The sequence below is a fragment of the Lemur catta genome, chromosome 21 (genome assembly GCF_020740605.2).
Source record: "Lemur catta isolate mLemCat1 chromosome 21, mLemCat1.pri, whole genome shotgun sequence".
In the NCBI taxonomy this organism is placed as follows: domain Eukaryota; kingdom Metazoa; phylum Chordata; class Mammalia; order Primates; family Lemuridae; genus Lemur; species Lemur catta.
In genome coordinates, this window is record NC_059148.1 from 19812453 (window position 1) to 19828036 (window position 15584).

Consider the following 15584-nt stretch of genomic DNA (forward strand, 5'->3'; position numbering starts at 1 on the left):
GCATCTTCATTTTAACCTTGAGAGATGTATACCTAAAAAAACCCTTCTATGTTAACATTTAAACCATTAAAGATTTTAAACAGCATGCCCTTAATGACAGAATAGTGTAAGATCAAGTACTTTATGTTTTAAATGACAAAACAAAATCTGGGATTTGGCACAAAGAACCACAGAGATATTCACCATTAACTAATGAATAGGTAGAAAAGATCTTGAAAATGGCTTATTTGTCCTGAAGTTAGAAATGAGCCAATTCTGAAGTAGTAAAGGAGCAGATGGGACTGAAATACAACCAGTCTCATTATTTAATAGTGAAACCACCATTCTCTCAGAGTCCACTCAGTTTACCTTTCAAACCAACCTGTGAAAAAATGTGTTTGATTCCAATGTCTGACAGTTTGCAGAAAATTATAAATGCTTTTTTCCTGCCTGGTCAAGTTCTCTTATGAATAAATACTTCTTAAAGTAAGGGCTGGTCCTCTACTCCCAAGTGTTTAATTTAATTGAAAATACAGCAACTGTGTTAAAACTTTAGACAGTACTTAGTCTAGACAGACATTCTAAAATCTAGGTTGCTCAAAAAAATATACTGTGGGGAAAACTCACTTGCAGGTATCAAATGAAATAGTCCTCTGTAAATCAGGTTTGTCGCTCTCATATTAACACTAAAGGAATTGACAAACACTAATGGCAATCTCATTATACCTTTTTTAATGTACATTTAAAAAAACTTAAAACTTTTTATGATAATTTTCAAACATACCTAGAGGAAATAGTATAACTGACTCCCCCATCACTCAGTTTCAACAATGATCAATATTTGGCTTTTAAAAAATAAACTTAAAAAAATTTTTAAATTTATTTTTAAATTACAGTGAAGCATATGCAACAATCTACCATCGAAACCATTTTTAAGTATACACGTCAGTAGTGTTAAGTACATTTACACTGTTGTGCAACAAATTTCCAGAATTTAAAAATAAACTTTTAAAACTCGAGTTCATATGCTGACCTGCAGAGTAGTGAAGATTTTAAAAGAATAGGTTGAAAGTTTTAAACTATTATTATCCATCAAGTAAATAAGAAAAATGTCCAGTTTATTCTTTTACAACAAAACTTTTGTTATGGAATTTTGAAATCTTCTTCCTGTTAAATGTATAAAGGCTCCACATGGAACCCAGGATGTGTGTAATTGCACACTCAGGATTACTATGAAATCTACCACTAATCAAACTGATATGATGGTCCTTTCAAGTTAGCTGTCTCTTCAATCAAGTCCCTCACTGAAGGAATTTCAAATCACAAGTTTAAATCTCTGCAGTAGTGCTTCTTTACAAAGTCGTGTAATTGAATCTCCTTAGTAGAATAAAAAAAAAGACAGCCTTTTTATTTCTAGAGCTCTACTTCTAGTGAAAATTAAACAATTCAATTCATTAGGTTGCTTTTTGGCAGTCCACCTATAGGTTTCACAAACAACTTTTCAGAGAGGTATCTCAGGAGTTCATCAACTGGCAGACCCAGTTAACAGGTCAACTGAACTACAGGGCACTCACTGGTTTCCTTTTTTCCCCCGATTTACTTTTACGTCGTTGGACTACAGACAATCAAATCTTATTACAGAAATGTTTCTGCATCTACATTATGACTGTTCAACTGGTAGCAGTGACAAGGAACCTGATTTGGATCGATTTCAAACCTGATTCATTCAGGTCAGTAGTATTCTCTTGTTGTAACTAAGAATGAAAAGAACTGGTTGCAAACCAGGTGACAATAGTAAACGCACAGGCAGAAAAGGATAAGCTCGTCTCCACTTTCACAGATGACTCCCCTTTGCAATCTAATTTTTAGAAATGCTGGCGTTCTGTGCTGCATTCAAGGCCCTTTTCTAGTTAAGGGCAAGAAAACAGACATAGCACTGACAGACGTTGGTCCAAGAATTGGCAAAAATATTACAGATACTTCAAGAAACATTTATAAAAGAAGTTAAAGTAATATAGTTCGCAGAGGTTGCATTTGGTTAACCAACTGCAAGCCTGAGACCCAGAACACAGAAAAGTAGTGTTTAAATACACATAAATACTGAGGCCCAAATTAAATCCACTACCAGTGGTCACATGTTGAGCCCTGGCTCGCCTGATTTCTGCAATGGAACTACATTTCCTAATCCCCGAGTATTTGAAGGCTATATAAAGCTCCTTTAGGGGCACTTGTTTCCCACAACTCTGAGCTGCCAGGAAGTTAAGACAAGGGCATCTAGAGGCCTTAACGTCAAAACTGGAAAGCTTTAGGCTAACACCCTGATTAGAGATTAACTACTTCTCTGCAAACCTGGAGACTTAATTTTAAATACTTTTATTTTATAAACATATTTTAAATGCTTCCCGACTTTCTCATTTTTCTCTGTATGCAGACATCACCTCAGTGCTGTATAAATTAGTCATACTGTAAGCTCTATTTTAGATGCTGTGTACAGTACATATATAGAACGGCCCACAGTGGTTGGAGCTGTGCACGGACCCATTTGCTGTGAGCGGAGTGGGAAAGTCAGGTGGGTTCAATGAATGCCCTGATCTAACAATCAGAAACCCTCCTACCTCCTGTTCGTTCCAGGACATTTTCTGCGAGGTAGGGTGAGCAAGGAAGAGGACGGTGAGTCACTCCCCAAACTGCCCAGGGCCGGGCGGGTGCCTGGGCTGTCCCTGCTTCCCACCCCTCCCAGAGGGAGGTCCTCACCTCTAACTTGTCTGTCAGCTCCTTGTGCATTTGCTCGTACTGCCGGCTCATGTCCTGGTTCCTCTCGAGCAGTGCCTTGCCCAGCCGGGCCGCCAACACCAGATCCTTCTCCTTCTGCCGGATTACCGACAGCAGCTCGGGGTCCTGGGCAGGCGGCGGCTGCGGTCCAGCCCCCTCGGCTGCAGGCCCCGGCTCGGCCTGAGGATGCTCCCCGGGCTCCGACGGCCGCTCCCCGGCCGCCAGCAGCGCCAGCTCCTCCTCTAACGCCAGTTCCAGCTCCCCCGGGCCCCCGGGGAAGGAGATGAGGGCGGCGGCGGCGGCAGGACTCCGGACTGCGTCCCCGGCCGCGGCGGGCAGCTCCATGCAGCAGGCGCTGTCCGGCTCGGCGGGTGCTGAAGCGCGGCCGGCCAAGCCCAGGCAGAAGGCGGACATGGCCCGCGCGCGCGGAGCCCGCAGCGGTGCGGCCCGGCCGGCGCGCGCCAGGCTGCAGGGGGGAGGGGCCCCGCCGCGCCGCCCCGCGCCCGGCGCCTCGCCTCGCGCCGCAGCACGCGCCCCCCGGGTCCCCGCGAGCCCTGGGCGCGGCGCGCGCCGGCCCGCCCCTCCCCCGCGCCGGCGGCACGCGCCCCCGCCCTGCGCCCCCGGGCTCAGCTGCTCGCGCACGCAGGGGGGGAGGAGGAGAGGGTGGGAACCGGGAGGCTGAGGAAGGGAAGGCTGAGGGGACGCGAAGCGCGAGGGGAGGATGCGAGGAGGAAGGCCGCTGCCGCTGCCGCCGCCGGGCTTTCAGCCGCCCTGCTGCCGCTGCCGCTGCTGCCGCCGCCGGCCGGGCAGCGTCTCATGGGGCGGGCTGCGCTCCGCTGTCGCTGCGACGCTCGGTGCTGCTGCTGCTGCCGGCGGCCGCTCTCTGCAGCCGCGCTCCATGACCCTCGGCTCGGCGACAGCCCCAACAGCAGCGGCGGCGGCGGCGGCTGCTGCTGCAGGGGCCGAGGCGGCGGCTCCACATCGCGCGCCGCGCGGCCGAGCGAGCTCCTTCCTGCCTTCCCCGGCTCCTCCTGCTCACCGGGCCACCCGCACCCCGCCCCGGGCTTCCGGCCGCGCCCCCTCTCCCCGCCCGTCGCCGGCGCCTGACGCGCGCGGGCACCTGTTCGCCGCGCCCGCGCGGGATTCGCCGGCTCGCAGGTCTCCTCAGCTGCGCCCAGGTGGCGCCGGCGGCCTTAACCCCTGCGCTGCCTCAGGCCCTGGGGGCAGCTGCGCCCGCCGCCTCCGGAGGCGGCTGGCGCATCCCTAACGGTCCCCACAGCCCCTCCGGCGCGGCCACGCCCCCGGCCTAGAGCACACTTAGGGGCGCGGTCCCGCCCTCAGCCCCGCCCCCGGCACGCGCACCTCGGGGTGTGGCCTCGCCTCCGGCCTCGCTCTCACCTCGGACGGCGCACGGCCCCGCCCCCAGCCTCGTTCTCACCTCGGACGGCGCCCCGCCCCGCCCCGCCCCCAGCCTCGTTCTCACCTCGGACGGCGCACGGCCCCGCCCCAAGCCTCGTTCTCACCTCGGACGGCGCCCCGCCCCGCCCCCAGCCTCGTTCCCAGCTCGGACGGCGCCCCGCCCCGCCCCGGCCTCAAGTGCTCCCGTGGGCGCGGCCCCGCCCCCAGCCTGGCTGTCACCTCTGGGCGGGGGCACGTCTCGGGGGCCAGTGGGGCTCAGTCTTGTCGCTGCCTCTTAGGTGGTCTCTGGGCCAAGGGCACGGAGGACATTCCTCCAAGACGGGTGACTGGCCGAGGCCTTAGAAAGACTCGCAGTCACGGAATTCAGGTCTGGGCCCCCACGAGAGCGCAGCAGTCAGGAGAGGGAGCCCTAGAGAGCAGGAGGAGGAAACCCCGCATCTTAATGATGATGACTCAGGGATATGAAGGACCAGATGCTTCGGAGACCAGCAGCCCGGAGAGAAAGGGCTGATGTGGAGAGATGACGGAAAAAACTACTCAGATGGGAATATAGAGCAAAAAATCTCCCTAACATAACTACTGTTTATCTGGCACTTAGGGTGTGCCCTGTCCTGTAAGTGCTTTGTATTCATTATCTCAGATAATCCTCACAGAGCCTTTTAAAGTAAACACTGTCACTCTTCTCGTTTTACAGAGGAGGAAATAAAGGCCTGAGAGATGGAGTCGCCCACCCAGGTCCTTACAACTGGTAGAGCCACTTCTTGTATGGCCAGTCTTGAGGAAGATAAAGGGTCCTTTGGGACCAAGGTGGATTGGGTGGACATAGAAGAAAAGCTTCCTGCAATGGTCAAAAGGATTGAAGAGCCTAGAGGGTGATTTCCAGTCAGTTCTCCCTTTGACCTCATTGGTGGTGCTCTGTGTCTCCTATTTTCGGAAACAATCCCTTCTGAAGCTAGAAGTTGTCCTTATTGTTTCCTTTTCCTCTTGGATCATACGTTTATTTTTTTCATCCTAGTGAGATGGAAATTTCAGGACATCAAGAGACTGAAGTGGGTCAGTTTCTTATGGCCTTTATTCCTTATTAAATTCAGAGCCTAAACAATACTCAGCTGTTAACATCACTACCCCAGACCAAAGATGAGAATCCGAAAGGTCCTGAACCTCAGGGCTGACTTTGTTCAGGTATTTGTTAAGGTATTGCGATTTACCATATTGGAAATTAAAATGTAGAAAATTTTTAATTATTTAATTCATATTAAAATACTTATAATAAACCTATTACATGTTACCATAATGTATTTTTATGAGCAATAGCTGAATATTCCCAAACAAAAAAAATTAGTGAGAAGAGTAGCACTGTTTTTCATTTTGCAAATCTCTCATGTCTGGCTTAACAATAGAAAACTAAAATTCTTGTATCTACTTCTCTATTCAATGTAGTGATATTTTGTTTTGATTGACATATATGAAGAAAATCTGGTCTCACAAATATATATGGTTGGGAAAAGGAAGAATATTTGAATATCCTTTTTCAGATAATTTTGGCTATTTTTCTTTGATATTACACCAAAACTTGACAAGTGATAGTTTCTTAAAGGTTAGTTGCAGTGTGAAATCTAAAACCATGTCAAGGAAATCCATTGATTTTTCACTTTGAGTAACTCCTTTACCTACATATGATTGATTCTATAATAACATGCATTTTCATTTGGAAAATATTTGAGTTATGCAGACCTTCCAAATATTATCACATGTCATTATACAATATCAAAAGAATCACATTTATTAATATCACCACTGATCTCAGCATAAAAGTCTTTAAGTGTTGGGAAGCTATTAAGCTGCCTGGGGTACATATGAGTTTTCCAAAATTCCTATTTTCACTTGAAAGCTTGAATTTTATCATTGATATTTCCTTGAAGGGACAGACTGACTTCATTAATTCTTGCAAAAATGTCTGCCAAGTACCCAAATCAGAATACTGCAAATTTGTGTCATTCATTCTAGTAAAAACAGTGTTCCAGGAAAAACATGGCTAGCTCAGCTCACAAGTCAAATGCTAGTACAAGTGCTTCACCTCAAGACAACCATCATAGTTCAATATGCAGCAGAAGTGCTTTCTGGGTACTTCCCATTTCATCACATGGAATATTAAAAAGATACGTACTCAAGGGTCTAGATTTGATAAAGTACTGCTTCATCAGAGACATGCTTAAGTTAAAGTAGCGCATGGGAGTGAAGAATAACATATCTACCAGTACACTTTGGTACCACTGCCTTGATTCATGCTCAAGGTATCAGTAGTGTTACCACCACGTTGCTTTTGCACTGTCAGTGCAAATGTCAACACAGTCAAAAATAGTAGTAGATGATTAGCATTGTTATGAAATTTGTTTTACTGTTATTAATAAAATTAGCATTACTATTGTTACAATTTTTCTGAAAATAGTTTTTTTTTTTTTAACTTGGTAGCCTTCCTGAAAGGCTCTTGGGGACCTTCAGGGGTCGGTGTACCACACTTTGAAAACTGCTTATTTAGAGCCATGCAAGTCTGTTATGTCAGCCTTAAGGTAACAGAATGAACATGTATCTGCCTACATGGAAATTAGTGCCCGGATTTAAAATTTATCAAAGCAAAGTCATGAAAACCCCCCAGCTTCTAAGAAGCGTATTGTTTAATTCATTCTTCTTCAGGCTAGAATAATAGTGACTAAAATATATTTAGCATTACATTCCTTAAGTCCTTTATATAATACTATCTCATTTAATCCTCACAATAACTCTATAATGCTAGTATGTAACACCAATATATTCTAGTACATGATACTATGAGGTTTGTGTTTTAGGCCTGTCTGACTCTAAAGGTCTTTCTCTTAGTTATTATGATTCACACTTTATATTTTTATCATTTATATATTCCTTTACAATATATTTGCATTAGTGTTGGTTCTGGTACCTGGGTTTTCTGGTGAATTGGAGCATGACCCATCTTAACATACTATGGAGGAATTTCCACATAAGCACTGTTACATCACTAAGGGCAAAACATGAAATTTTCCTTCTTCAAAATCCTGATATTTCCAAATATGACAACACTCATCCAATTTTCCCAAGTTGTTTACTTCTATTAACATCTTGATCTATAAAAACTGGGAAGTGTAAAAGACAAAACATTTCCCAGAAAATTTGTTTGCAAAAAGCCAAGTGTTGAAGAAACATGAAGAGCTGGCAAAATGTGTGATAAAGCAGTTCTATGCTTGGTGTTTTCATTTAGCAATGATGTGTGTGTGTGTGTGTGTGTGTGTGTGTGTGTGTGTGTGTGTGTGCGCGCGCGCGCGCGCATGCATGCACCCACACTTGAACGCATGTGATTTAAGGTGTATATTTTATTTATGAACTAGTTGTGGAAAAAAAAGTCTCAAAAATTCCCAAAGTGTTGCCCAAAGCATTTTGTATTTTTTTAGAGATGAGTTGACTCCACATTTTGCAAAGTGTGATGTGTATACCATTGGTTGTTCTCAAGCTGACTTTTAGGGGGAAAATATTAACTTCAGTAGATGGTGCTTACCAGCTTCAGTCTTTAGCAGAGACCCTGCCTTGCCTGGGGTAGGCAGTGTCTTCTCTGCTGCCCAGAAGATGAAGCCTCATCTTGCCTCTACCCTGCTACACAGTGTGAGTCCCCGATTTCCTCTCCTCCAGCTTCTGTCCCTTCCTACCAACACCCCTGCCCAACTTTTCCAAATGAGAGCTCCTCTTTCCCAAGAATTTGCCTAATCCCCCAAGTCCAGCTGCCTTGTTACCTCTGCCCATTATTCCCTGACCAGTATTGTTTTCAGCCCTCGACCCATTTTCCTCCCTCCTGATTAGGCATCTGCAGTCTTTCCCCTTCATGACAAAAAAATACGGATTCATGAGCCAGACTTCTGGGCTGGAATCCCAGTTCTGCCACATATGAGTTGGATGGCTTTGGATCTCTGTGCCTCAGTTTCCTCATTTATAGGATGGAGATAACAGTTGTACTTACCTAATAAGGTTGGTCTTAAGACAAAAAGATTTCACATGTGTAAAGCTGTTAAAATGGTAGGATATGGTGGGTACAATACAGGTTTTTGATAAATAAATACATAACGTAACTGAGCACAAATTCCCTCTGATGCCATGATGTTTCCTAACATTTATGTCTGTCTTCTTTTCCCTTATATACCTGTTTCCTTTCAAAATAAATGTACTTAGCTAAAAAAAAAAAGAGTGAACTCAAATAAAAATAATAAATAATATAGGTGGTATCAGGTATGAAAAAAATCATGGTGGTGGTATGCAAATGACTAAAGTTGGGGTATAGTGGAGTTATTGAGAGTGACAATCTGGGGTCCCTGGGCTAGATCTGTCATTAACCAGCTGTGTATATTTTTGAACACAGCATTTATTGTCCCTGGGTTTTGGTTTCCTCATTTGTATGGTAAAAAGTTGGGCTCAATGATTATCCCTTTATTCTCTAAACCAGCAGTTCTCAACTAGGGGTGATTTTGCATCTCCCTCGCCCATGCCCACAGGGATATTGAACGATGTCTAGAGACATTTTGGGTTGTCCCGACTGGGAGGGAGAAGGTGCTACTGGCATCTAGTGGGTAGAGGCCAGAGACACTGATAAACATCTTGTAATGCACATGACAGCCTCTCACAACAAGAATTATCTGGCCCCGAATGTCAATAGTGCCCAGTTGAGAAACTCTGGCTTAAAATGCCAGACTTCTTCAACTTGACCAGGGGGTTTCTTTCCCAAGAAAGATATAAATGGGCTATACACAAGACAGGCTATGATGTGAGCCCAAGGGTGCTTTTGGCTGCTTTTAGGAATTTCCTTCTGCAAAATCAGCCCCAAATAGAGCCATACCACTTAGGCAAACAAATAAACAAAAAGCGTCTCTGCTTTGAGCTGAATTGCTCCCAACATTGACTAAATTGGTTTCTACCCTCCCCCATCTTCTTATAACGATTTGACTGTCTCCGTTGCCCAAACTCATCAGAAAACGACAGCTTTATGCTCAGGTTGGCTATTTTTGGTTCTTCCAGTGCCGACATCTAGAAAGATTTGTGGCTTAATTTTCTATATGTTCCCATTTTCTGCTGCTTTCCAATGATCTTGGCCCTAAACACATTGCTGATGTGTTTTGCCACATATATTAAATATCATTCATCTGAAGCTATTTTAAAACATTTCCTAGTTTTATTCCAAGAATTTGCCAAACATTTGTTATATCTTGTTCTTTCCGCGTTACATTCCGGTTTAAACTGTTAGCAGGCAAGTTATTTATACCTATTGATACTGCTCATACTAACACTGTTTCTTAAGCGAATTTCCTCCCATTTTTGTCCTTTATTTTTCTTTGTCAATTTCAGAGTAAATTGATTGTAAATATAGTATATCATCCAGTTGCCAAGACAACTAAAAACTTTTGCTATCAGATAGGTAAAATGTCTTTAATGTGTTCTTCATGGTTTGTGTTAACCTTGCTACCTTTTCACTCTTAGTAAAAAGTCTTTATGGGCTTCTTGGTGTCTTCCGATGATCAGAAGAATCATTGTTATTTTCTGAAGGGTTCAGATTTAATTGTATGTCCTAGAGAAGGTAGCTATGTTTGTGTCTGGGACATATCTGTAAATGTGGGCTATATATACATATTAAGCATTCTGGGGAGATAGAATGCACTGGCAAATATTGGTAATTTAATTTATACTTTACAACAAATGGGAAAAGGAAGTTTGTATTGGCGATGAAATATTTCTATGAGCAAATTAATTTTTTAAAGTTCCCAAGTTATAAAGAAATCCATTGGATTGTATAGTTATCAAGGCAGTTGGCCAATAAATATTTGTTGAGTAACCATCGAAGGTTGGGTATGGATTTGGTATTGGCATTATATGAGAACTTTAGGATTTTAGAAAATTTTAGAAAACATGGTCCCTATCCTCAAGGAGGATTCTATGAGTGTTTGTATAAGAGAGGGTGGGCAAACTGGACATGGCCTCACCATGGAAACGTATAGCTCACACTACAGGAAATAATTAGCTGAGCATGGTAGCACATACCCAGATACTCAGGATGCTGAGGTGGGAGGATTGCTTGAGCCCAGGAGTTCGAGGCTGCAGTGAGCTATGATTCATGCCACTGGACTCTAGCCTGGGCAACAGAGTGAGACCCTGTCTCTAAAAAAAAAAAAAAAAGAAAAAAAGTATCAGTGGGTCTTGAAAATTAAAAGTTCTCCGTCATCTGAAAGAAAGCTACAATTGATGGAGGAGAAATGAGAATACTTGGCAGAAGGAAAATTATTCTCTGTTTAGAAAACCATTGGTGGTGTAGAGAGGGCTAAGCATGGCTCCATGCCTGTGGGAATGGAAGCGCCTTGCCTTTATTGGGCCAACACGACTACATGTGAAGTGACCATTTCCCCCAACTTCCCTTACTCCCATCTGCAGCAAAGTGTGTTGGGCTCCTTTTCCTGACAGCCTACCCCTCCCCACCCACTGCCAATCTAATAAAGGAAGGGATTAGGGAGAGAAGCAGGCCTTCCTGAGGGGTGCAGAAAATAATTGCATAGAACAAAGCTGTCCGCATGTTTCATTACACCTTTGCATTTACAAAAAAAAAAAAAAATCAAGAATTTGCAAAGGCTTATATTCAAGAAAATATATAAAATCACCCAATTAAAAGAGGAGATGGCAAAGACTCAAAAACTGGTTACAGAATTTAATTTAATTGAAGAAAAATGAAAAAAATACATCAAAGGTAAAATCTGCATTTCCCTGGGGTCTCAATTGAGTGATTCAGCTTTTTTTTTAGTAAGTGGGTCAGAAAACTGCTAATCCTGTAATGATTTTCTTCAGCTGCACCCAGCTGGTAGATTTATTTCTTGCAGATCTAAAAAAACAAGTATGTTAAAATTGTCAAAGTTGGTGTCAACCTAATAGCAAATTGCTTTGTTTATCAGCCATGAATACTGTATTTATTTTCTTGATTGAACGTCTGTCCTTTTAATTGGCAAGTAGTGGCAATATTGTTTGTGGCTTTATTTTGAAATGCTGTGTTCTATGTTGCATAATTCTATGGTATGGCTGATATAGTAGCACCATATAATAGGGATTCTCAGACAGAGTGAAATTCAACAGGACAGACCCATTACACCACAACATGGGGACAAATGTAGGAGCTGATGTGTTGGTTTTGTGGAAACAGCTCAGGTTTAAAAACACAAGCCATGAATCAGCATGGAAAAGCTTTTTTTAAAAAGTGGTGGTAAAATACACATAACATAAAATTTACCATCTTGACCATTTTTAGGTGTACAGTCAGTCGTTAAGTATATCACACTGTTACACAACCATCACCACCGTCCATTCACAGAACTCTTTTTATCTTGCAAAACTTAAATTCTGTTTCCATTAAACAATAACTCCCTATTCCCTTTTGCCTCCAGGTCTGGCAACAATCATTCCACTTTCTATCTGTAGGCACTTGACTACTCTACGTACCTAAAATAAGTGGAATTATACAGTGTTTGTCCTTTTGTGACTGGTTTATTTCACTTAGCATGATGTCCTGAAGGTCCATCCATATTGTAGCATATGTCAGAGTTTCGTTGCTTTTTAAGAATAAATAATATTCCATTGTATCTCAATACCATATTTTGTTTATCCATTCATCCATTGATAGATACTTGAGTTGCTTTCACCTTTTGGCTGGTGTGAATAATGCAGTTCTGAACATGGGTGTTCAAATATCTCTTTGAGTCCCTGCTTTCAATGCTTTTGGGTATATACCCAGAAGTAGAATTGCCAGATCAGATGGCAATTCTATTTTTAATTTTTTAAGAAAAATGTTTTCCCTAAAATCTGCCATACTGTTTTCCAAGTGGCAGACGAAATATTTTTAAATCAGTTGACATTGGGATGCACTCATTCATTCCTTCACTCCCATTCTTTCAACAAACATTACTGAGGACTTGGGTTGTGTAATGCCTGTGCTAGACTCCCTGGAGTTTATAAACAGGACTATTCTAGTGGTACAAAAGAGAAAGATCTATAAAATAAATATACAATGTAGCAGAACAGAGAGATACCTTCACTCCTAGCCAGAGCAAGGTTTGAATTCAGGGGTTCACCACAATTTAAAAGTTTGTTGTCTATCAGAGGGGAGTTGGTTTATTTGGAAGAATAGAAAAAGAAGCATCATAGAGGTAAATATGGGGGTCCTGTTAAAACATGGTTCAGCAACGGACTTCTAGTATTACTGACTCACTGGTGAGGCCATCCCAAGAAGAACAGAGTATATCTAAAAAGCTAAGTTGAGGGATGTTTTTTTTCAGCTCATTCATCTAACTCTCTTTGTTCTAATTATATGCTCCTTGAGCTGTGTTCTGATTGTGGTTTGGCTTCTCTGCCCACAAAAGGAGAATGCTTTTATTTCTGCCAACATTTAGAATTTTGGTTTTCAAGACCTTAAATTTTTTAAAATCATAAATTAATAATTTGGATCTTGGCTTTAAATGTTGGATTGAGTAAACCCTAATTAATGTGAGTCCAATTCTAAAATATGGACCCACTCTTGATGTGCTGGCAAAATCAGATTTCTAAGCCTTTCAGATCAGGGCCAGGCACATAATAAGTACTATGTAAGTGTTGAATCTTGTTATTGATGGGAAATTCTCCAAGGTAATATTACCTTAAGAGATCTCTTGGTAGACACAGTCTGACCTTGTAGAGCACATAGGCTTCTTTTCTGTTGAAATATGCATAACTCCTTTTTTTCTTTTTTTTAAGAGACAAGATCTTGCTGTACTGCCCAGGCTGGAGTGCCCAGCTTGCATAACTCTTGTTCTCAAAGTGCAAACAAAGTTGTGAGTGGTTTATCTTGGTTGTCTTCTCACCTCTTCTTTTGGTGCCCTTTCCCTTGCTTCTAAGCACCCCACACCTTCTGGATTTTATACTATGGTGAGACAAAACCAGCACTCCCGAGGTAGTACCCCAAGATCTGGCCTTCCTATAACCCAGTAGATTTACTGTAGCAATATGAGAAATGTATTGCTCCAATATAGTCATGACTGATAATGACTATGCCTATGTTAAGGTTAAAACATATGTGTATGTTTTATGCGTATGTTTTAACCTTTCTAGAAATGTATTGCCAACATCCAAAACAACGCTCTCAAGGTATAGAATTTACTTGACTGAGAGAGGCCTAAAGGAACAAAACTTTGTGTCATATGAGGCCTGTTTGGTGTCACTTGGTCTATTGTTTTCTCCACTGTCCCTTTTCAGAATTCTGGGCCTATGATAGGAAGAACTTCTGCACTTATGTGACCTCAAGAGGTTTTATGCAATCTTTAGGGGTTTGAGTGAGACTGGGGAAATTCTGGGGCCAAATTAGAGGTTCAGGTGTGGGTTAGCCATTGAACAGTAAGCATAAATAAGCAAAGTTTGGGGCCGAGGGCAGAAGAATAGCATGAAATGAAGTTGATCAAAGCCTAGGACAGACATTGACTGTTTCTTCTGGAGCAAAACTAGTCTTGGCCAAGGAAACTGAAGCAAGGATTTGGACTAGTCACCATTCACTTTGCTACTTTCTAATTATGTGTTACTATATGACACCAAAACTAGCTTATGGTTCAGAAAAATCACAAAGTATGACTAAACAATTGGTAAATAGAACTTACAAAGAAAATGTGAGTGAATAGGATTATTTAACCTGAGAGAAGTAATAATATACCCTATTATTTTACAGATGGTGGTGATCAACTACTCTTTAAGTGCACTGAAGGATTTTATTAAATATCAAAGAACACTTTCTGAAAATGCTGGTTGCCAGATTCTAGAACCATTGACTGATTTTACAGGCTCTGGACTGCTTTTAAAAAACTGGGGTGGTAAGCTAGAATGTAGTTTAAATAGGATGGTTTAGGTGTGGTTCTGATGAACATCCAGATATGAATGAATGATACACACATGAGCTTATCACTCGGTTGTAATTAACCGTAAAAAAGAGAACTTAATCTGTGTTAACTTAAGCTCATCTGCTATACTGGTCATTTACATCAACCAGTAGTAACAATATTTTAGAATGTGCTTGCCCTTAATTTAACACTTATTATGGTAACTGGGCTTCTTTGAGATGTCTAAAAATAAATCTGGATGGTTGGTTTCAGCTATTTGAAGTTTTGGAAGTGAAAAGTGATGATACAATTTTATATCAAAGACAGCTGCAACTTCCATAATAAAACTTAACTTTTCTTTCATACAAATAGAATTTTACTTGGAGTCTAAGAGGAAGTCTTCAGGACTCAAACTAGTTTGTGGAGTCTCATTAGACTCTTAAGTAATAGATATTTTAAATTCAAAATAACCACAAACTGTTACGGTAGGAAACAAACTCTTGATCATTTCCTAGGGCTGGGGAAGCTATTCTATGTTGAAGCTACCTGGAGAAGATTGAAAAGTACATTGCTCATATGGGCCCAGGGACCAACATCACTTGTCTTTCATTCACTTTTCTCTTGAAGTTCTGGGTGACTGGGACGCTTTTTGGGTGAGTATAAATATAGGAGCTAAAGGACAAGGGGTAGAAAAATGAAATGAGGAAATTGAGTAGGGTGTCAGATCAGGACCAGCTGTTTCAGTATGCTAGCAAGCTTTTACATGATCAGAAACTCAGAAACCTGTATTTTTCAACTTGGCTTTTTTCTTTTCTTGGGTTTGGATCTTCCTTTGTTTACTAGTGCAGCTTCTTTTGAAAATTGCAGATGATCTCCTCTTTGCTAAAGGGAAAAAGGAAAGAGGGTCTTGAATTTGTCAGCCGTTAGGCTAACATTTAAAAGGAGAACTGTGGAGAAAGTCAGAGATATGCTGGGGTTTTTGTTTGTTTTGTGTTGTTCTTTGCCAATTTCTGTTTCTTATTGAAATGCACATCAGGCAAATCATCTAAGGTATGGAATCATGGTACAACACTGAGAATGGATAGAGCGTCACATACAACTGTTTTCACAAAAATGGATATCCCAAGAACATAAAAGTTACCAACATTGGTATCCTACAGCTCAGTAAAAATTGAACAATAACAATGTAACCCTTAGGGTTGATTGATCTTTTCAAAACATATTCTTGGGAGGTCCAGCATAGTCATCTAGTATTATTTCAAATGATGATTAAGAATGAGTCTTTTGTGATATGAAGATCTTTCTGTTATCTATTTTTTAGCCTCCTTCTGAACTACCCGAGGTACAATTCTACTATTTTAGGAAGCATGCATACAATTTTGCTATTAATATATTCAGTATCAATTATCCGCTTGCACAGAGCTCTGTGTGTGTGAATTTCAGAGTTGAGAATTTCCTTAAGAGAATTCTGAGGTTTTAAGTTTACTT

General features: G+C 42.0%; 1 protein-coding gene across 3 annotated transcripts in view; it reads right to left on the reverse strand.

Moving 5' to 3' along the window:
* Window positions 1-3192, reverse strand: part of BICDL1 (BICD family like cargo adaptor 1) — a 79706-nt gene extending 76514 nt beyond the window's left edge. For all 3 annotated transcript variants that reach the window (XM_045534690.1, XM_045534689.1, XM_045534688.1), the window contains exon 1: window positions 2734-3192. In XM_045534690.1, the coding sequence (XP_045390646.1) occupies window positions 2734-3165 (432 nt within the window). In that variant the 5' untranslated portion in view covers window positions 3166-3192. The remainder of the gene's footprint in view (window positions 1-2733) is intronic.
* Between the last annotated feature and the right edge of the window lie 12392 nt (window positions 3193-15584).